The following is a 23,449-nucleotide window of genomic DNA, read 5'->3' as shown; positions in this document are numbered from 1 at the left end:
TGAATTCAGGTAAAGCTGACTCAGAAACTTGGCTAATACAATTGCTGGGGAATTACCAGGAGGGCTAATGGGTGAACAGAAATGGACAAACACAGCAACATCTACATTACAACTGCCAAAGTTGAACATTTAAGTGACACTTTTGTTTTTAGAGTTGAGTTTTTTAGTTTCTTTTCTCAAATGAAAATGCTACAGGACTGTATGTCGTACATGACTCTAGAAAGAAGCTGAAAATTCTACCCTGGTGGTGCGCTACTGCACAAAAATGACAGGCACGGCGGCCAAACCTAGATATTTGCTTGAGGCTTTTGGTTTTACAGTCAAGTTTCCAGTTTTCACAAGACAAAAAGTCACGGAAGTGTATCTTTGCACATAATCAAGAAATGAAGGAGTTGTTAGCCAATCATGCTGAGGACATCATGTCCTGTTTACCAGGACTTTCATAGTAAGAATGAATGTATACATCCTGTAACATATGCATTCTGTAGAATACTGGTTAAAAGCTGCACGTGTGCATAACCAAATATTACTGGCAAAAGTGCCCCAGATTTAGTGTGAAAAAAAAGAATTATTCCATACAATTTAAGACACCTCATAATCAAGTCTGTTTGAGATTATTTATAATTAACAACTTAACTTGAGGAGAGATTGTGATTTAGTTATGCAGTTTGCGGGTTCTATTATTTGTTAGCTACATTAGTCTCGCAGCTCCAGTGCAGAACTAACAAACTTCAGACCCAGAACACATCCCGACTGACCGTGTGGAGTAAAACTGTAAACTTGACATTTGGCCTGGTTTATGCTTCAACAAGTATGAAGCCGCAGGAAGAGAGGCAAAAAGCCACAAAATTTCTGATGCAAATGAGAGGGTGTATCTGACTGAAAGTCTATGAAAAGAGCAGACAAAGTTTGTTTGATCTTTGTTCAGTCTAGGCCAGGGGTCGGCAACATGCGGCTCCGGAGCTGCATGCGGCTCTTTTACTACCCTGTTCGGGCTCCACAGCAGAAGTAGATCTTTTCTACTCTGCTAATATCCTTCTCTCTGTCCATCTGTAGCTCGCTCTTAACCCTCTCAAACATTCTGGCTCACAAATTTTCCAGGATTATGGCTAAATCTTTAAGGAACTAAAAATCCTTGTTCAACATAGGCTGCCAAAACATAAACAACATGAGTTAGTAAACAATTTTGGATAATTCACATTTAATTTATCATCCATTAATATCCCCTATTTCTCTTCATTTTACAGAACCTCTGCAGAACGCTGTGTTGTGCATACTAAGTTTGATTTTTAAGCTATGACGTTTGCTCAAACAAATCCAAATATCATCCAGTTTTGCCACAGAGGGGGAAGCTTTCGTTCTTCGACAGATCCAGCATCTCCCATTTCAAACATTAGGAATGCATCACTGCAAGGGCTCAGACAGCACCAAGTCTGCCAAAATAATCAAAACCTCACATGGCTGTTTAATCAACCACAGAATCCCATGCCAGATTTCAACAGGCCTGGCAATTATGTAAATTACAGTGATCACTATATATTAAGACATCAATAACAGCTATAATAAAGCAATAGGCCTACGTAAACAAATCCCAGGCATGCACTATTTTTGTCCTCTCTCGTTCTCTCCCTCTCTCTCTCTCTCTCCATCTCTCTTAAGGATTATATCTAGTCCCTCTCTCCCCATTTTGTCAGCAGTCATAAAAAGGAAAAGATCCAGAATGCAACACTGGGATTCAGTGTGGGGTAAGCTCATCAAATGCTTTATAAATCACAGCTGATGCTGCTGAAGGCCTCCACTTTACAAAGAGAGCACAGGCAGACATGTTTGCGTCCATAAATCGCACAGAGAGAATGTGCCTCTGTCTGTCCTGGATGCTCACTGATCCTACTCATTCTACAGCTACAAGCACACAAAAAAAGTCTTAGTGATGTGAAATGGAAAATATTTTTAATTAAAAGAATCAGATGAAATATTTTTCCATGTAAATCTTATCAGATTAGCGAGAACACTGTTGGCTCTCTATGTGTGAAATGTTGTGACTTGTGTTGAGCTGCTGGCAAGAGATGTGGGGTGAAAACCATTCACACCTCTACACTAAAACGGCCCTGCTGCGATGAAATGAACAGCATGACTGCAGATTTTCTCAATACGTTAAAAAATCAGGCACAACTGCCACAAAAAAAAATGAAATTCAATAAAAACATTTATAAATACTGACATGCTTTCTTACACACGATGAAAGTCCACTGAGCTTGCGGCTGTGAAAGTCATACACATTTTCTTAATACTCCATTAACGTGACTGAAGACAAAAAAAATCCCTTCTGACTGAGGGACTTCCAAAACAGTCAGAAATTACATATTACAGCTATTGTGAAAAAGGGGTTAAAGGTAAAAGCTATAAAAGACTTTAACTATCATCATTGTGATAATAAAAGAGTGTAAAATGTGTTGCTATCTGTGTTTGAATGTTTTAGTATACTCATGTCATATTATGAAAGGCTTTTTATTGTATTAGTTCACTCAAAGCAGAAGTAAACTGGCTTATCTTACTTCACCTTCACTATAAATCAAAAGGATGGTGTTATTAAACTATACACTACTAACAGCAAAGCACATTGTTACAGATGATTGTATGGAATGTATTGCTAATTGGTTATAGGTATGTAGGGAAGCTGGTTTTCTTCCTGTTTAAGCCTTGCATAATAATAGCCACGTGAAAGAAGGACAACCCGTGAATGAACCATGGACTTACTGCCCCCTACTGGTAAGAATCAGCACTGCCAAAGGAAAATCAGACAGTGGTAGTGAAGTGCACAATTGTGTGTGTTTATGTGTGAGGGCACATGGACATGTACTCACTTCAGGTTGGATGGCTCTGAACACTGGTGCATCCATAAGAGTGATTTGACCCTGCAGGAAAACACAGAGAACACATTAGAAATGTAATGCTTTTTAATCACTCATTATAATGACATTCAATCTAATTCCACCGAAAAACCTAACACGATTCTTGAGTGAACAAATTTAACACATTAATAACTGAGATCTTTCACACTACTACTGATTTCTCAGATTATGAAAATGCAACACTATTTCAATTTCTGCAAACTTTTAGAGAGGACAAGAACTGACCATCAAATCATTGTTGCCTATGCCATCAACATAGCAACTACCAAGATGACACAACATTTGTGTTGCAGTAACTCATGTCTGTTGGCACACGTCAAAAGGATTCAACCGTCCTCTACTTGTGGCGCTAGTATCTCCAAAAGCAACTGAAAAAAACTGGTCAATCGAAGGCAAAATTATAAAGCTGGTTATAAAGCTTCAGCTCCTAAATGAGGTCATGAAAGCTAGCTGCTCCTTTTTCCTTTTCCAAAACAGGATGTAGCCTGTATCTGTGTTTGCACATTTTGTTAGGAACAAAGCACATATGTGTCACTTAAGGAAGACATTTGGGGACTGTCTCACAAAGCATGGTTTAGTATTTAGTTCAGATACTAAAGCTGGGATTAATACTCATACATGTGCAAATAAAAGCATCCCATTTATGATGAACAGTCAATCGTGTGAAACATGAGGGGAGCCGAATGGCTCACTTTTCAAAAAAAAATAAAAATAAAAATAAGTGCTTTATGTTCTTCAAATCTTTGTAGGTACGTTTCTTCCCTCCAAGGCAACATTTTTTATGAGTGACTGATCCACGAACATCACCAAGAAAAAAAGGGGTTCTGAAAAGGACCGAAAAGGCCCACCTCCGACTGAAGGTCGTCCCCAACTGGTCAGAAGCTTGGCCCTGATTGGTCCTGTTGTGCAGCCTAAGATGCTATGGTGATGTAGCATGGTAAAAAGTGATCCATCGGAAAATCTGAAGTCCAGGAGTGGGTTGATGTAAACTTAAAACGTAAAGCTGGTTTAGCAAGAAATTGCTTTGTGAGACAGATCACGGATCAAGTCTGTTTTCTTTGTTTTTTGTCACAGCGCCTAACCTTTTGAACAACATGATAAAACTCGGGAGAAAAAAAATTAGTGTGCACAATTTAAGTGAGAAAAAAATGTCACTTTTCATATTGCTCATCATTTTCTTTGCATTTGGTGTATAATGGCCTTAAAAGTTCATGTGTGTTTACAAAAAGGAGAGGTGTCGTGTGTTCACAGTGGGTAAATGTGTAGACTTTGTTAAATTTATAATAGGCTACATCGTCTTCTCTGTGGTCCTCCATTCTAAGGGGATGTATGAGTGAGCATGTCTGGCAGTTGTATAAATAATAAATCAGGTTTTGTCTGCAGTTCAGTCTCCCGCTGAAGAATGTGTACGCATGGTCACGTTAGCGCATACATGCAGATCAATAATGCATCCTCTCCTACGTGCTCTTCTCCGAGTCACGTGAGTTTGACTATGTGGGTTAGTGAGGAGGAGCATGAATAAATGAGGGAGAGAGCGACTCTGTAGCCCAGATAGAAGCGCTTTCTGAAGAACACACTCACAAGCAGGTCAGCATGTCTGATGTAGGCCTTCCAGACTTTAGGCATGGAATGTATCGAGAGCAACATGAATATACAGGCAACATCTCCAATATATACACACCGGACCCGACAAAAGTTTGGACACAACTGACAATGTATTTTTTATAATCTTGAAAATCATTATCTAAAGGCTTATGCTTAGCCCTTAAATGCATGGACTAAATATGTATCATTACCTCAAATTGTTAATGGCCCAGTGCTTACATTCAGCACTATGTAAGCTACAGACTGTGCTGCAAAACTGTCACAGTTGTCTGAGAAACACTGGTGGGGTACTGAATTTTTTTTCTTTGGGCAAATATAAACAGTGCAGTTGATGCCTATGTTACAAAATGCCCCGAATCATTTTCATTTAGATCTTTTGTGAAATTACAAAATGTTAAAACGCAATCATTATACACTATATGGTCAAAAATATGTGGACACCTGACCATCACACCTACATGAGATCCCATTCCAAAACCATGGGCATTAATATGGTGTTGCTCCCTTTTTGCGACTATAACAGTCTCCACTTTTCTGGGAAAGCTTTCCACAAGATTTTGGAGTGTGTCTGTGGAAATTTGTGCCCATTCAGCCAAAAGAGCATTTGTGAGGTCAGACACTGATGTTGGATGAAAAGGCCTGGCTCACAATCGGCATTCCAATTCGGTCGTGCTGGAACAGGAAAGGCCTTCCTCAAACTGTTGCCACAAAGTTGGGAGTATATGTTTGTCAAAAATGTCCTTGCACATTACCCTTTCCTGAAACTAAGGAGCCTGGCTCAAACCCTGAAAAACAGCCTAAGACCATCATCCCTTCTCCACTCAACTTTCCTGTTGGCACTATGCATTCTCCCAGATTCATCCATCAGACTGCAAGATCATAAAGCATGATTCATCGCCCCAGAGAACACATTTCCAATGCTGAGTCCAAATGTGTAGGTATTAGTTGTTCTATTTATTACTTTGGCATATGCTTATCCCTACAGCTACAACTCCTCACAGTTCAACAGTCTTGCTATTTAGAGTTTTTAAAAAAATGTAAATAAACCTAAGCTGGTTTTCTTTCAAATGATGTTTGGTGTTTTGGTTTAGCAGCGGGTCTGGGGAGAGACCCTACTCCCACTACCTGGTACCTGCCAGAGTCGCTGCTGCACTATGTTAACACTTTAAGCTGTGATCAGCAACTCTTTACAGAACTAACTCTCTGCGTGTTTTCTTTTTCGTTGCCGAGTTGAACAGCTGACCATCCTGCACGTCTGATGCTGTTGCTTCTTCTGCCTTGATCGGGTGCCCACTGCTCACCACCCTTCTGGACCGGTTTGACCACCATGTAGCTTCTCGCTGTACAATGCTGTGCAAACCTCACCTGCATGAACTGACCCTTCTGAGGACACTGCTGCTGCTGCACAGACTCAGACTATTTAATTATAACCATTGCTCCACCTGTTTTTCTCCATTTCTGTATTTTAATATTTTATACTAACACTGTTTGCTATCCGGTGTGGACCAGAGGAGGATGGGTTCCCCTTTTGAGTCTCGATTCCTCTAAAGTTTTCTTCCTCCTGCTCTTAGGGAGTTTTTCCTTGCCACTGTCGCCATTGGCGGCACTCACGGGGGCTCGGACCCAGATTTTTTCTGTAAAGCTGCTTTGTGACAACGCCAGTTGTAAAAAGCGCTATATAAACAAACTTCGACTTGACTTGACTTGGTACGGCCTGACCCTTGACCAAGTTGTAACACCTATCACCACTGTAGTGAACAAACCCTCAGTAGGTTTCTCTGGAATGGCACATCAAAGTACTCTGAGTGACTGTTTACATCTTAACAATTAAATTATGAAGACATTTTGAAATAGCAGCATCCGTCTTCTTCTGGACTGCATTCATGTTGGAAGTACTGCTGCTGTATTTTAAAGAGGGACCTTAAGCAGTCACAGGATTGGAAAGTTTGAAGAGAGCACTCTGATTTCACTATATTTAATTCACGCGCCAGAGGACATTACAGCTTGTGTGACTGACTGCCAGCAAGCATCAATTATTACAGAGACTCAGCTGACCCATTTACTAAACTCTACAGTACAGACAGATAATGTTTTACTGTCTTTGCAGTCGCACATTTGCAACTTGCCTGCGTGAGCGTGCATCTGTTTCTCATTTAATGAGTCTAAATTAAAATTTAAGGAATAGAAATTAAAGTGTGAAAGAGTTTTTGCCTGCAGTGAGTCACCACATCGCTCACACTCATATACACACACACACACACACACACACACACACACACACACACACAGGAGTGTGCCTTACTGCATATTCCTCTGGTGTGACCTTCAGCACATCAAAGACGACAGCATCAAAACTCTTCTTCAGCTCAACCGAGCCCTTCTCGCTCAGAGACTCTGAGCTGCTGCTCCTCTGAAAAATAACACAAACACATTACTTCTTAGCAAAAATGGTTCCGTATAGTACAAAAAAAAAGATTCAATGACTTTCAGAATCCTCCTTGGTGATCTAAATAGCCTTTTTGTAAAAGGTTCTTTAAATAACCACAGACAACAGCCTCCCCATCATGGGAAAGAACCGTGTAACCATTGAAAGAACTATGTAAGCATTCAGATGGTTTTTTGAGTCATCATAGTTCTATACAACGATTGTCTTTACTAAGACACCACTGAAGAACCCCTTCTTTAAGGTATATAGTAAGGAAGGGTGTGGTAATAAATGGATGTCTAAACCCATCTTAGTATTCATTACTTCAGAGTTTTTTTAGTTCAATTGAGCATTCAAATAGAAAGTCATGGGTAGCTTAAAATAAAAAAAATTATCACATTATCTTTTAATTTTCTCACATTGGGCAAAACGTTGACACTTAAGTGGAGCTATGATCTGAAATGTTTCTCATACACATCAAACACAAAAATAAAACCCTAAAACAACTGTGTGATCAGATCAACTCCAAAGCCAGCTGCATGCAATAAATGTTAAACCTTACATTTTTGTTTTCCATTCATAAGAAAAATACAAGAAATGTGTTCAAAAAGCAAATATTCGAATAGCAAACATGGTTAAAAGCCCTTCCCTAAAATACAGCACATCACCTAGAATCACTGAAACACAGGCTATCTCTACCTGACTCCAATCAATCAATCATCTTTTATTTAAAATCTAAGTTCACTGAGAGGGGGCTTCATCTGCAATGTAGCCGAGCATTGAAACAGAGAACAAGGATTGAAAAGAGTAATAAACACTGAAATAAAAAGGTAAAACAGACATATTAAATATCAAATATTATAACCTCAGCTACTCTACTGATGTGCTAAGTCTGCAGTACCAGTTCTAATGTTCCTAATGAAATAAATACAACTGCCATTACTGCAATAACTGTGTAACTGTCATTGCGGTTCAACATGTCCGAGAATGTTAACTGACCTCCGAAGCAGTAGTGGTTAAAGTGGAGACGCTTGGTTGGCCATTAGGGACGTCCATCATTCCCAAACCATCTGGCGTTAGCGCAGTAGCTTCCTCATCATTATCATCCTCATCTGCTGGTGTAAGCCTGCCTGGCACTCTTCACACACATACACACACACACACACACACACACACACACACACAAAATATGAGGATGAAATAGAAGAGTGTCCATGAGGCTAAGGCTTTCTTATGCAACAGAAATATTCAATAATTTATCTGTGTTCAGGGCTGCTTCTTGCTAAAAGCGATACAAACTTCCACAATAAGCTACTATTTGTATGCACATATATCTCAGAGTGTGTTCGGCTGTCCATTGACGTCGTGTCATTTCGAAAAGTTCGAAAAGATGTGGTGGCGCTTTACAGGTCTTGGAGGAAGCCTGTGCTTGCCTTCGCCCTCCTAGCGCTTGTAGTATCACGTGACTACGGGAGTCCTAACTAGTGGGTGGACTGAACTGGGAGAAAAACAAGTCCAAAATAACCCACACAATTTTCCACCTACCTCAGATGAAGTAGATCAGCCAAGACATGTTTGGAGTCCAAATTTTGCTTCTTTAGTTTAGAACTGGAGCTGTGAAGCTGATGCTGCTAACAAACACTAAAACTCAGCAGTCATCTAAACAGCCTTTATAATTTCAATAAAAGTACATAACCAGAACTTTCACATCCCTCAACTCAATCCCTCAGCAGCCATTTCAGTCAACAAAGTATGTGGTTATAGAGTTTTGGTTATTGTTTTTTTATAGAAACTACTTGGGCTATTTGGGCGACTACTGCGTTTTAGGCTATGTTAGCAACTTTAGCCTAAACTAAACTAGAATGAAGACTATGAACATGTCTTGACTGACTGACTACATCAAACACCAAACTACTCCTTTCAGGGGCTTTAGAATGCTATGGGTGCGTGTGTGTGTGTGTGTGTGTGTGTGTGTGTGTGTGTGTGTGTGTGTGCGTGCACACGTGTGTTTATATCAGCTAAAGTAACAGGTGGTGAGGAGAATCTGTATGTCCTTAAAGCTCCTCCAGCTGTAATCCTAATCACAGGTTTAACTCTCTCTCTCTCTATCTGTCTTTAACACACACGCACACTTACCAAGTCAATGTCAGATAAGCATTGTGACCGAGGGTCTGTCCACTGCACCTGCGCTCAGTATGCCATGTGCATATGGACGTGTGAAGATGTCCACTCTAGCTCCTTAGAGCAAACCTGAGAGAGAAAGAAAAACAACAGGTCACGACACGCAAATACTCAAGGTTCAGCTTCGATATGAACATTAATTTTAGCCAAATATTTTAAAGGATAATAATTCTTTTAGAATATAATGACCTACACTTAAAGAAAATGTTGGCTACAAAAATGCTGCTACATGGCGCCACATTCAGTGTTTCTTTCAGTGCTAATACTCATAACAGCCTACAGATTGTACCAATATGATACTGAGTATCTGTATCTGGCTAATCAGCAGAAATTGCTGGATCTGATACGGAAATGGGGGAAGAAAGAATGTTAACAGTTTTCCGAAGGGCAGCATTCATAAAGTTATATGACGCCCACTTAAGCCCATCATGACAACTGATACAAACCTACATAAACATTTATAAAGGCTTATTCCACCAATCATCAGTTATCATAAAGACTGGTTTTGACAATTTGTCATTGTCATTTCAAATTATGACTAACATTTTATAATTTATACATCTATAAATGTAACATTTATAAAATGTCAACATAGGATCAAGCCAGTTGCCATAAAAAGCTTATGTAAGTGTCATGAAGCCCTATGAACGCTGCCCTTCAGTAAAGTGTTGCTACAATATAATTCTGTAATAAATCCAGACTGAAATAGCACACACATGCTGTGATTTTGTTAGCTGTATATTTCTTCCTGTGGGGTTGTTGAGTGTTTGAGCATGATAGCCTGCTTTTACATGCTTATCTTAAGTGGTTTCATTACAAATAGCTTACAGTAGTTTTTAATTGAAAAAAAGCATTAGCATCGATCTGCACTCGAGGGTTCAACATCTTTATCAGAAAAGTGGTATACAGCCATTTCTAAACAGGTCTGGTGTGTTTAATGCAGTAGCCCTAATTCTAAACAGCAATATCCAGCTGCTGCCACAAGGTGGAGTCATGACTTCAGAAAAGTAAGATGCCTCCAGGCAGGCATAAAGGTTTAACAGCAGCTGCAGTGTGTGAACAAGAGCATGTGCTTGTAGGTCACGACTGTTGGAGGTCATCGAGTTTACAAAAGAAAGAACTTTTCAGAGTCGGCTGCATAGGTAGCCGACTGCATGGCAATATGATTTCATGATTTTCTAGAGGAAAACAAAACATCACATCTGGTACATCACTTAATTTGTCTTACAGCAAAAGAAAAATGCCACATACTTTAGAGCAGCTAAAGAAGGAGACCTCAGCGGTACATTCACTAGTCCACAAAACACAAGCGATATCAGCCGTGCCTGTGAAAATTGTATATTCTAAACTCATGACACGTGGAAACGCTGGCCCTGCACGAAACCTGCATTATAAGTCACATGCAAGCACTGCTGAAAATAATGATCAGACTGTCAGTGAGTCTACACATATTTGCACCTTCAATTTGTTGCTGCAATCTTCTGAGCATGAAACGACAACCTGCGGCTGTGAAGCATGCACACCTTTCAAGACTACAGACTGGTGATGTCTGTTCAGCATCCAGAGCTGTGAAATGCTCATTCACACCTAACTGAGCCCACAATGAGTTTCAAGAGCAAAAAAACATTGGTTACTTGGACACTTGATGTGGAGGACCACTGTGTAGGACCAGCGTGGAAAAAGGAAGAAAACTTTATTCTTTACCAGCACTTTTATGAGATGGGAAGCAAACGTCTGAAAAACCCTTTACAAACAAGAGTTTGGTTACAAATTATTGCTAGTGACTCTCAACAGCTCAAAAAAAAACAAAAAAAACAAAACATGTATGGCATCTGAAATTTGCTTCTTTAGTTTTGCACTGGAGCAAATCTAGCTAATGTAGATGACAAGTAATGGACGCATATATACCATCAATTAGAACTGTACAAACTGCATACCTTAATCATCACACCCTAAACCACATCTAGTTGTTAAGCAATCTCTAATAGACTTGCTTGTATGGATTCTGGCAATATATTGCATACTGTTATCCGGAAAAAATGAACATAAGCCAAGTTTTAATGCGGCAGTTTTTAAGAGATGCAACACACTTCTGTTCATTTAAATCATTTAAATCATTTAATTTTAGCTGAATTTTTGCTTTAATTCTAATTCTTTAGCATTGTAAATCCTACCTCCTACCTTCACAGCAAAGTACAAAACGTCAAAGAGATTGTTTCCAGGAATCTTCTGTCTTGCTGCTGGCAAACGTCCAATCTAGTTTCAACCCTAATCTAACCTAGTTTGCTCTTGGATTCAGATCCTCTGGAAGACCTTTATAATCTGGATCAGTTGTGGTAGATTACGGCTGGACTCTGCAGGATGCTAGCTCTCCAGGAGACACCCGATGCTCCGTCTTACTAATCCAAAACTTTTATTATGTCAAAAAGAAAGTAGTGGAGCGAAAAATATGGCGTAATTCGAGCACCATGGCACAGCACACGCTGACACAGGCCTAATATGGATTTGAGAGAGGAGAACATAGCATTTCCTAGGAGTTGCCATGACAATGAGAACTTGAGAGCTGTGCAGGAAAAAAAAATGCTCGTCATCTAGCAGACAGCAGGAAGCAAACCGCAGACTCTCTCAAAGCCTGGCCAAGGCAAGAGCGCCTGCTCGGTGGCTCTGAGGAGGCCCTTTCAGAATGCAAGGCTGGCGTTATTAGTAGCCAACTGATCAGCACTGCTTCTCTTCAGTTACTCTATTCCATTGAAAAGTGTTTTCTGTGCTCTAGCACACCTCCTTCAACTCAGGAGGGAACTGATTATTAGCTGATTAGTTGGATCAGGTGTTTTCGGATGAGGAAAAAAAGCTTTTATATATATACTTTTATATATATTTTATATATATATATATATATATATATATATATATATATATATATATATATATATATATATATATATAGTCTTATCAGTATCAGTGAGCCAATAAGCATGCTTGTTTTAAAATTCAGACGGGTGATAAGAATAGATTAATTTATGTAAAAATACTTGAAATTAAGAACATACAGAGTACATGGATCATGTATTTTTTTAATCAAAAAGTTTTTCTTTCTATAGTACAATATTTTTATCTACTTTTTTGTTTTTGTTTTTTTTTTAAAAGACGGTATCAAAAATGTCAGCAATCAGTGTCAAATTGGTCAGAAATCAGTGTCAAGGTACTGGACTTCGTTTGAGTATCAAAAATGTTTTTGAAAGCTACTGACCCTAACCTACTGTGATATTCAAGTATATGTTACAGTAAAGAAAGGACTGTGATGAAGGGAAAAACAAAAAGATTCCAGCTAATCTAACAAATAATTTTCCTCCAATGCAACGTATTTTTGTTGGGACACAATAGAGAGAAATAATTAACAAAAAAATGTTAACAGACACCATATTAGGCTACTTATTTTTCAACCTCATATCTACTTTACTTCCCACAATATAACTTAACAAACCCCTAAATAGTAGATAATGATTACACGACAGTGTGGTTTACAGCGCTCTGTAAATCTCTGCTATCATATGCACTATCCAACAGACTGCAATGCACTATGGCAAGCGTTGGGACAATATTCTATTCTATTGTTCTGTTTCAAGACAAAAATAAATCACTTGTTGCACTGACAGAACCTTAAATGACAGTGAGCTATGATGGGGACAAAGTGAGGAAATCACAGAAGGCGTGACCGTTTGTATCAATTAATCAAATAAGACTAAACAAAAAAATAGATTTGAGAACTGTGGTTAGTTGTAGTCCTGCCAAATACTGATTTTCTCAAATACCGGCACCTGGAACATTTAACAGAGTATTTACTTACCCCCACACACCCCCTATTATAAGGGGCTGGTGATGATCCTATGATTTAGGAATGCCTCACTGACTGTGAGCAGAAAGCATTCCAGGGCTTGGGCTGTCAGGACACATCCAGCATCACGTCTACCTCTGTGTTCTTCAGCTCAGGCACACAATACTCTCTCACTCTTAGGTCGCCCACTGAACCTGCTCATCCATCTTTCATCATCCTCTACATATCTCTCTGGTCCTGTCTTCCACCTTTTTGATTACCCTTCTTTATGTATGGTCATGGTGTACTTTTGATCTACTGCGACTCAGATACAACCTTTACAGGCTGTTATCTGCCAATTAGGCATAGGCAGATAGATTCTCTGGAACAAAGGATCAGTTAACAACACTAAAACTTGTTCCTCCATCTTTCATTCCACTGTAACTCTTGTTTCTCTTGCTCTCACACACACATGCACCATACACAGCTGCAGAAGCCCTGAGGGACGCTGATGATGAAAGACAGTAATATGGAAAAAATGACACTCATTCCTTTAGGGGTAGAGCGGATAGTCCATTTATGTCTTCAGTATGTTACTGTTTGCGTTTCCCCACGTCAAATCAATCATGAACATTTGTTTTTAACTAGCTATAAAGTTCATTCAGTGCAAAGCTTGCATTGGGGCTGACAAAAGAACATTTAACATTGAAACATTTGGTAAATTAGCACATTTGAATGTCCATTCAAATTTTTTTAAGCTACTACTGAGTTACCTAGCATGTTCCAAGCCAATTAGTTACTAACATCACAAACAATGACTATCAAACGGGGGAGGAAGAACACATCACTGCTGACCAAAAACAAACACAGTGAGCTAATAATCACCTAATATTTTGATGCTGTCAGAACAAAACTTTGCATCTCCTCGCAGCTCATTTTTCTCGTTTTTGATATAATTTGAAAATGCCTGTTGACCTTTACATTACGTGTAAGTTTCATGATGAATGGATCAAAATAAACAGCCCAAAATGACTTGGAAAATAGTCTGGTTCCATTGTCTTACATTAAGAGTCAAGTGCTTTTTTTCCTTCTCCTGTAAAGTTATCATTTTGGAGAGATGAGGTTTTTGTCACAATAGGCATATGCACGTTTTTTGATTATCATCTCACGCGCACCCTCGGGCTGAGAATCACTGGCTTGATAATGTATGCGGAGTGCCCCCTGGTGAACACACACACATACACACACACACACACACACTTTTCTAAGCTGCTTAACCTTCTGGGTCTTGGGGCCCCTGGTGAACATAGGAGACATAACATTGACTTGGAAATCTGGCGCTTATGCAGTTATTTATCTTTTTAGGTACACATTTATTTAAAGGATGCATTTAAATTTCTTTGAACATTTGACAAACAAACAAGGGGGAAATTCAAAATTTATTTTTCTGATTCCATCTGCCAAAAGCTTAACTATTGCTGGAGCAGCAGAATGTTTAAATCTAATCTTTATCTACATCTGCAGACAAGTTCCCTGTAAAAAAAAAAACCTGTTTACTGCTGATGCTAAGGTATTTCAGAAGCTGCCTATTGACTTCTATTATAAGTGGTTTTAGGAAGACAGGTCTTCTGCTCTTTTACTAAGTACAGGAAAACACATCTAAATGTTTGTCTCTGGCAATTAAATGAATGCTACCGATACTGCAGATGCTGTAGATAGAGAATATGATGAAAAACACTAGGATACTCCTTTAAAATGCTGCTCTTTGAGGCCAAGGCACCTCCTGGAAGTCTTAAATCCTGCTGGTATGTCTTCCAGAATGCGATTATGGAACTGAATGTGTGCACATCGCGTGATGGAAGGCTTGAGTCATAGCAGGTCATCTTGTCTCATCATGTTGGTTATTTGATTTCCTATAAAAGGACTGCTTCCTTTGAAATTTACTCTCAGGTGGTACTGTTGTGTTGTGATGTCCTCAAAATATGATACAAAGAATGAAGCGTCAAGATGCATCAATCTGAAAACTTAACAATTTGGGAATGTTGGAGTAACAGGTTAAGTCTGTACTCACTATGTGCCATTATCAAAAATAAATAAATAAATAAATAAATAAAAATAAAAAAGCTTGGTACAGCTATTAATTTTATTCTCTATATTCCACTACTGTGTAAACAGTTCCTGCAGTCATATTTGGCACTTTTTATACATAATTCTGAATCACACTAAAATAATCTACTTGGATTATGGCGAAATCAAAGATTATCATTACCTCTATGGATATAAATGGGTAACTGACTAACCATTAATTGACAAAGAAACTGTTCAAACAATGCTATCGGTTTAAAAAAATAAAAAAAAGTTAATTTATTTAATTTCCAGTTAACAAGAGCTCCTATTTGAACAGGTGAGTTTATCATTCAAGTTGAGCAGCTTTTTGAAGAGCAGACATGAGGGCGCAACAGGCAATTGGTTCTACTATACAGACCTATTGAAAAAAATAAACGCATAAAATGAATAAAAGTGGCGAGAAACAGTGGTGCTCAGGACTACTTGTTGAGTATGAAAGAAAACATTCGCAAGTCATTAGACAGACAGCTATTTCATCCATGTTCTCTGAGCGAAAGTGTGATGCACAGCAGTGTGAGGAAATCACACATGGGTGTGCAAAGTTTTAGAGAAGGACGTGGTGGACGGCAATGACTTCCGAGAGCTACTGAGGTACACAGAGCCAAACTTAGACCTGCTTATGGTATTCATGTTCATTTTAACTTGGACTAGTAATGAGTTTATAATATGTTCAGCAGCGCATATACATATATATCAGCTCCACTTACTACATAGGTGCACTTTGTAGTTCTACAATTACAGACTGTAGTCCATCTGTTTCTCTGCATACTTTGTTACCCCAATTGGACCCCAATGGACCCTCATAGAGCAGGTATTATTTGGGTGGTGGATCATTCTCAGCACTGCAGTAACACTGACATGGTGGTGGTGGTGTGTTAGTGTGTGTTGCGCCGGTCTGAATGGATCAGACACAGCAGTGCTGCTGGAGTTAAACACATATACACACACACACACACGGAAGGATAAGCGGTTTCAGAAAGTGTGTGTGTGAATATTACACACACACACACACACACACACACACACACACACACACACACACACATACATACATATATATATATCATAAATGTGCTCTTTCAGACTGTAACTACACCCACACATGGACAAGGTATGGTGTAAGTTTTCTCTCTCTCTGTCTCTCTCTGTCTCTCTCTGTCTCTCTCTGTCTCTCTCTGTCTCTCACACACACACACACACCCCTACAGTTCTCATTTCTGTTTTAAGGGATTATTAAAAGTACCTCCTTTCAACAAGCACCCTAAAGCTTCTAAGTGTCTTACACCCTGCACTTCTCTGCAGAAATGCTCACACACATATACACAAATTACAGACGCTAGACACACACTGTCATCTCCAGCATCGTCTGAACGGTTGCTGGAGTGATAATGAGTGCATGATGTGAGTCACCGGCTCCAGTGTTTCTGTTTTATGAAAGACGAAGCAGAAAACTGGCTCAGTTTATAGCTGCGAATTCTCCACTCGCATTTCTACCTTAACTACAGAACAGTAAGAACTTCAAACAGCATTGCTCTCGTCAGAATGAGAGAGAGAGCGCTTCAGCAGAATCTAGACTAGAAAAAGGCTTGAATAAATAAATGGTGCAGCACTCGAGAACTGCAGGTACACTTTAGAGTTTGTGTGAATTCTACCTTTGATTTGATCCATACAAACTGCTTTTCTAGCACCAATGCACAACTGACTTACATGCAGCTGGATGATATTCAACTAATGTGGCACTGACAGGCCTGGGTGGTAGAGGGATAGTCAGGTAGTCCCCTACTGTAACATTAAATTGAAGGTGATGCACAATACAGTGTCACAACGTCGCCCCCATATTCAGTTACATTTGACACTATGAATTTAACCAAGTCATAACAAAAGATTACAGACTGGACTACGAAGTCCATCACATGAATTACACCTCTATCACACTTTCCACAAAGCAGGACCAGCACCAAATATATATATATATAATACAATATACACACACACACACACACACACACACACACACATACATATATACATACTACACATATATATATATATATCTACTTATATATATATATATATATATTTGTTTATGGTATGGACGTTGCTATGCAGATAGCCATTGTTCCTCATCAGTTGTGGCAGCCACACATAATAGCAAGGCAGCATAATTAATCAAGTCGAAAAATTTAATCAAAGTTAAATTTGGTACCAGCCATTAGAGCAGAAATTAGAGATTAAACGTTTGGGACACACCAGGCAGAGGATTTCAACACCATTCAGCCTGGAAAGGACAAAAACTGCTCCTTCAATCCAGAGAGATTCAAGAGAAAAACATGGCTAACTGTGAGTGTAGCTAAAAACACTCTTCTGTTTGTCTGCCCTTGCTGTGCCATCACTTGAATTCACTCATGGATTGGTGGCCTTTGAGAGAAAAGTTTGACAAGTTTGTCCAGATGAAAAATCGCCGCGCATCCTTTGTTTTTGAGCAGCGATCATCACTGGTGAGTCATTTTGCATTATTACCAGGCGTGTTATTCCTGATGCCCGCAAAGCGTGTTTCCCTGCTCTGATGTTTTGCGGTCCACAATGATCATACACTGCTAGATAACTTTGGATTTGTAATGGGATGCTGTATAACAAGGTTTTTTTTAGATCTAAGTGTCGTTATCATATCACTCATATTTCTGTCGCCATGTCCACTAACTCCTGCACCATGTCACGTTAATTTGTGAATTTGTGATTTTATTGATGGAATGTGTTTGGATCTGGTTTGTGTGTAGTTTCATTGATAAGTCGGCTGCTGTCCCCTACAGTTTATTGTGCCCCACCAAGCTTTCTGTGCCAGAGACAACACTGACTATCATATTTCTAGTTATCGTGCCTGTATAGCCATAAAATGGCCTCTAATACATTATAGAAAATCCCGATTAGGACGAATTAATAGCTGTTCAAAATGTTCTGAACAGTATTTGAAAATTATCATCTAAGCCTGTGCCAGTGGAGCAACAGTTAGCCAGAATCAAACCTGTTCTGTGCTAAGTGGAGCTGCTAACCAGGTAGGTGAGCAAGCACTTGTACAACAACCATCTCCACTCTGCTGTCCTAGTCAGCCGTTTTATGGTATGTTTAAAGTGAATCCCATCCAACTACCGTCTCTGAACTTCTTGCGTTGTCCGTCTGCAACTGTTTAGTATTTAGCTCAAGAGAAAGCACCTGAAAAACATTTAGGAGCTAGCAGGAACTTTAATTTCTTTAATCCAACACTTTAGTGTTTCAAAAGGACATTTATTAAGCAGACAAGTATAAAGTCAAGTCAAAATATAAACACAGACATGAGCACATTTAATATAGTTAATAATTTATTAAAAACGAATTAATGTATGATTTTATGGATTTATGCTATGTAGTTTGTTAGAAGGGAAAAGCAACTTCACATGCTTTATTTACTTAGTATTACTGATCTAATCGTGTCTCAGTCTCAGTATGTTCCTACAACAGCCTTGTTTCAGATCAGAGCTTTTTAGTCGACTCTCTTTCTTTCTCTGAACACCCACACCTCTCCTACGAGAGCACCATTAATCAGCAGTTCAACGGAGTTCAATCACCTACACACACCCCTCTAGCCGGTTTAAAACTGTGTGTATGTGTGTGTTCTTGTTCTAATCAACCGGTCTTTACTAGCGCAGCATGTGGCCGTCACTGAGAGTAAATCAATAGGAGTCCTGTCTGCCAGGATGTGTGTGTGTGTGTGTGTGTGTGTGTGTGTGTGTGTGTGTACACGTTCCTTTCATTAGACACAAACTGACTGGCCAGAGGACGCTACAAACATACTTGTGGGTCATGTCACCATCAACATTAAATTCATAAGCAACACGAATAATATTAACTCAGAGTTACATCCGCAAAATGTAACCCTGGCTATTCTAAGCACTTTCATGTCTAACAGGACTCAGGTGATGAGAGCCTTAATACAAGCAGCACAAGCAAAATCCAACAATTCAACTCCACAAAACGTAGACTGTTCAGGAAGTGTGTACATGCAGTGTTTCCCCTACCATAAAAACCACGGACAGGCTACCCAGGCAAACTCATGCGCTGCCCAGCTTGTATGAGATACAGACATTAGGATGTAACAGGCTAAATGGCCAAAGTAAAATGTTAATGTCAAATGTTAATATGCACTAAATAAACTAAATCACAAATCCACTCCAGATCCGATCACTGGTATAACAGTGATATAAGTAGCGTGTGGCAGAGGCGAGCTGGTTTATGAACTATAGAGCTGTTACTAGGTGAGCTGTGACTCTGACATACCTTGTCTCACCACCATTGATGCAGACAACCCTGCAAGGGGATGAAGGTCAAGCAAAATTGCCAGAACGACCACAACGAAGCAATGCAGTAGGAAATATCAGCCATTTAGATTTCAGCTTTGATCACTACAGCAACAAATCAAATAAAATCAGGGCAATACTTTAACATTGGTTAACATGCTTTACTGTCTTTGCTCAATCATTTATGACTCCGTTATCTCATAAACCACCACTGTGCTGTTGAATGAACTAGAAGTTGGCAATTAAAATGACGGCAGAGCGATTGCGTGACGTCATCGGAATATTATGGATTCTAGTGTCTTAGACACTGAAGGTTTGAATCACAGAATTTACTGGTCCTGATGGGCAACACTTTACAAGGGTGTGCTACTGATGATGTTAATTACATTATCGATTCTGCTTATGGGTCAGATTATTTAACGATTCCCTTACTGATTCCTGATCAATTTTCAGTGTGGAAAATGTAGGCATGCACAGGTTTTCACCATCAAAGCAGCTGTTTCACTATCTGATTTTTTGTTACAAAAAATTATAATGCTTCTTTTCTTAAAAGGATATAACTTTGAAAATAAATACAAAACTGACAGATACAATATTGGTACTGCATTCCTTTTTATTAAGGTTTTCTTAGTCAAAGAAAAATCTGCTAAGCCTGCTTGCGTGGGGCTAATGTTATTATAACAGGATATTTCCCCCTTAGTTCCAGCACGCTTGGTTGGAGGGCAGTGGCACTGGAAATTTAGTCTGTGATGCATCGAAAGATATTGACATAGGTTCAACATATTGCTGGTGTTTCCACCATTACTTAAACGATCATTTTACAGACAACATTCCAAGTAGCACGGTTGCCACATTTCTTCGAGAAATTAAGCCACATTTTTGATCGCTTCTTCCAGCAGCGTAGATGCAGAGTTTGACGTCAAGAACTGCACAACTGTCAGAAAAACCGGAGATTCCCATCCCTATTTATCATATGACAGCAGTGCAGACTGAACTAGTAAATCTAAATATAAAAACGCAGTCATGGATAATATTACAAAATCATGCAAAATGTATCCAAACCTAACTTTTAGCATGCAAAAAAACCAAACCAAATACAAGAATTCTGGGCAGTCCTATTTGAGCCCATATATTTTTTTCCCCATTGACTGACCATTGAGAACTGAATCATATTTCCCAACTGAATTCTCAGTATCTCAGTCAGTAAAGAACAGTTTAACTAAAACTACAGGAGTTTAAATATAGATCCAAAAATATCATCTGTCACTTTTAATAGATATCAGAATTTTAGCCCCTTAAAAATCAGTATCGGTATCAAACCACAAGTTTTCCTATTGGTCAGGACCTGAGTGCTAAGCAAGACTGCTTGTTTAAGACTGCTTGAAGTGCTTGTTTATAATTTTAAAAAATGCATGGCGCAGTTCATGTAAGTACGGTGGGTGGTGGGACTAAAAGTGTGTATGTGTGTGTGCGCATACGCATGTGTACACTAGTCTCTGCATACTGCAGATGGAATTTACGAGGCCGAGACTAGAGACTAAAACATCTCAAAGAGCCGATCACCTTCATCCAAGAGACATGACAGTGTCTGTCTGTCTGTCTGTCTGTAATGACTGCCAGAATTTGCACAAAAACAAAAGGAAGCCTAGGAAATATGGAGACACAGCAGGAAGTAGAGGAGACAGAGGAAGATACACTGACTCCTCTGACTGCTACAGTGCAGGATGACGCCCCCTCCCATCCTACAATGTACAAACTGGAACTAGATCAACATGGACTGGGTATTACAAAGAAATATACCACTCATTTTTGTAGAGTTACAGATACAGTGAAACAAATACATTGCAGTTAGCACAGTAGAGTACAATGCAAATATCATCAAACATCGTCTTAAAATCTGGCCCAAAACCTGCCCGACGCAGACATTCTTTTCAAAGCAAATATCTGCGATACCGATATAATGATCCATCCACTCTCTACCCCATCTTGCTCCTTCTCTCAGTCACAGAGTTCAGTGGCAGTCCCATAGAGAGACGGTAGTGGGGATGCAACAATGCCAGATTGTGTGCGGGTGTGTGCATGTGTCTGTGCATGTCAAAGAGAGAGAGAGAGAGAGAGAGGAGAGAGAGAGAGAGAGGGAGGAAGAGAGAGAGAGAGAGAGGTGAGAATCAAGCAGCCTGCCAACTAGCACTCTAATTATCATCCTGAACGAGAGGGGTGGGTGAGCGATTGAACAAGAGCATGTGCCAGAGAGAGGAAGAGGGAGAGGGAGAGAGAGAGCGAGAGAGAGAGAGAGAGAGAGAGAGCAGTAAAGTAGAAGAGAGGGAGAGACAGACTGAGAGGGAAAGAGAGAGACTATAAAAAGCCAAGGTCAAAGCCCATGTCTCTGGCAAAGCGCTGATTAGAAGCAGAGGAATTTGACAAATGGAGCCCAGAGCGTGATTCTAGTCTGAGAGTGGAAGATCTTTTCATGCGTGAAACGTGTGACACAAACACAACGACAAAGGTGAGGGAAGTCTCACACAGCATGTGTGCACAGGTGGAGTGTGTGTGAGTATCGGGTGTGTACATATGGACTTCTCTGCTGATGGAACTGGTCACGTCTCTGATGCTCATCATGTTTGTCAGTGAGACACCTGAGCAGACTAATAATGCCATCATGTTCAGACATGCGCACACACACACATACGCTTCACTCCAACTCCAAAGATTCAGTATTACATCCAGTTTCCTTTATTTTTTTCCCTCACTGTCTTGTAGGGCTGGGCGATAAAACAATAACAATTAGTATCGCGATATAACTTTCCTTGATAGAGCTATAAGAAATGTTTGATAAATGTTCGATACTATACAAACTATACAAGACTCGAATTCACAAAACATAGCATTCCTTCATACCAGCCATAAACAAAGAAAGATCACATGCAAAAACCTTTAGCCCACTCAGAATAATATGAACGGTGACAAAAATGTGAATGTGATGAAAAAAAGGTAATACATTTTAAAAAAGCAAAAATCCAGTAAATGTGAGCAATATGACAAGGTTTATTGTTTTCATGATCATGAAATTATGTTACAATACAGTACAACATTGTGGATATTATCAGTACTTGTAGAACACTAAACAACTGCATGTTTCATTACAAAAAGAGCAAAATAAGTCCCGGTTAACTGGATTTAGTTCAACACATTTTACCAAATACTAAGTAAAGATCATTGCATTCACAGTTTTTGACTGTATTCTTTAAAATGTAGCATTACAGTTTCTTTTTTCTCTGTTCCGACTGGTCAGACATCTGAAAAAATAAATATCATGGCTAGGGACGCATCGATACCGTTACTGGTATCGGGTCTATATTGTACTCATTTACTCATACTCCTAAATATTCACCCATAACAACATTCTGATACGTGTTGATACAGTGTTAAATAAGCCGAGAGTACACTGCCACACAAATGAACAAAAGACTCAAGCTGGTGAAGGAGTGTCTGCACTTTAAACATTCTGCCTTGGTTTATTCCCACCAGGACTACACTGTGTGATTTCAACCCATTTTGAACACACAATCACAGCCGCTCCTCAGATTAGCCTCAGATGTGACTCCTGCTGTCGCTGTGAGACTGTTGTTGAATAAGACAGATTGGGGTATAAATGTATGAATCATACTTTACTTACAGCTCTACAGAAGTGCTTTTCTGGCGAGAAACAAAACCTGCTTTTCTCCACTGCAGCGGTACTCGATCACAGGCAACAAATGTAGCATAGCTAGCTAGCACACGTCACTTAAAACCAGCTAGATTTGAATGATTTGACTATTAAGGTACATAGCACTCATTTACACCAGCAACTACTTAATTCTACGTAGGTTACTCAGTATGGTATCGGACTAGTACTAAAAAGTGTGTAATCTGAAAAAAAAATGATTGATGCATTCCTAATCGTGACATATTGTGTATCGTAAACATTTCTACAAGTATTGCGATATTACATTTTTGCCATATTGCCCATCTCTAAGCACATGAAAAATGGTTTATATAAAGTTTTTAAAGTTAA

General features: G+C 39.3%; 1 protein-coding gene across 2 annotated transcripts in view; it reads right to left on the bottom strand.

The window, feature by feature from the left end:
* The window catches only part of ralgps2 (Ral GEF with PH domain and SH3 binding motif 2), a 158,439-nt gene that overhangs the window by 105,131 nt on the left and 29,859 nt on the right, over window positions 1–23,449 (bottom strand). For both annotated transcript variants that reach the window (XM_036581540.1, XM_036581541.1), the window contains exons 2-5: window positions 9,079–9,192; window positions 7,942–8,080; window positions 6,820–6,927; window positions 2,865–2,915 (exon numbers count right to left, since the gene is read on the bottom strand). In XM_036581540.1, the coding sequence (XP_036437433.1) occupies window positions 2,865–2,915; window positions 6,820–6,927; window positions 7,942–8,001 (219 nt within the window). In that variant the 5' untranslated portion in view covers window positions 8,002–8,080; window positions 9,079–9,192. The remainder of the gene's footprint in view (window positions 1–2,864; window positions 2,916–6,819; window positions 6,928–7,941; window positions 8,081–9,078; window positions 9,193–23,449) is intronic.

This window comes from Colossoma macropomum, unplaced genomic scaffold, assembly GCF_904425465.1.
Source record: "Colossoma macropomum unplaced genomic scaffold, Colossoma_macropomum, whole genome shotgun sequence".
In the NCBI taxonomy this organism is placed as follows: domain Eukaryota; kingdom Metazoa; phylum Chordata; class Actinopteri; order Characiformes; family Serrasalmidae; genus Colossoma; species Colossoma macropomum.
Note: the sequence above shows the minus strand (reverse complement) of the source record. Positions and strands in the feature narration are given on the sequence as shown.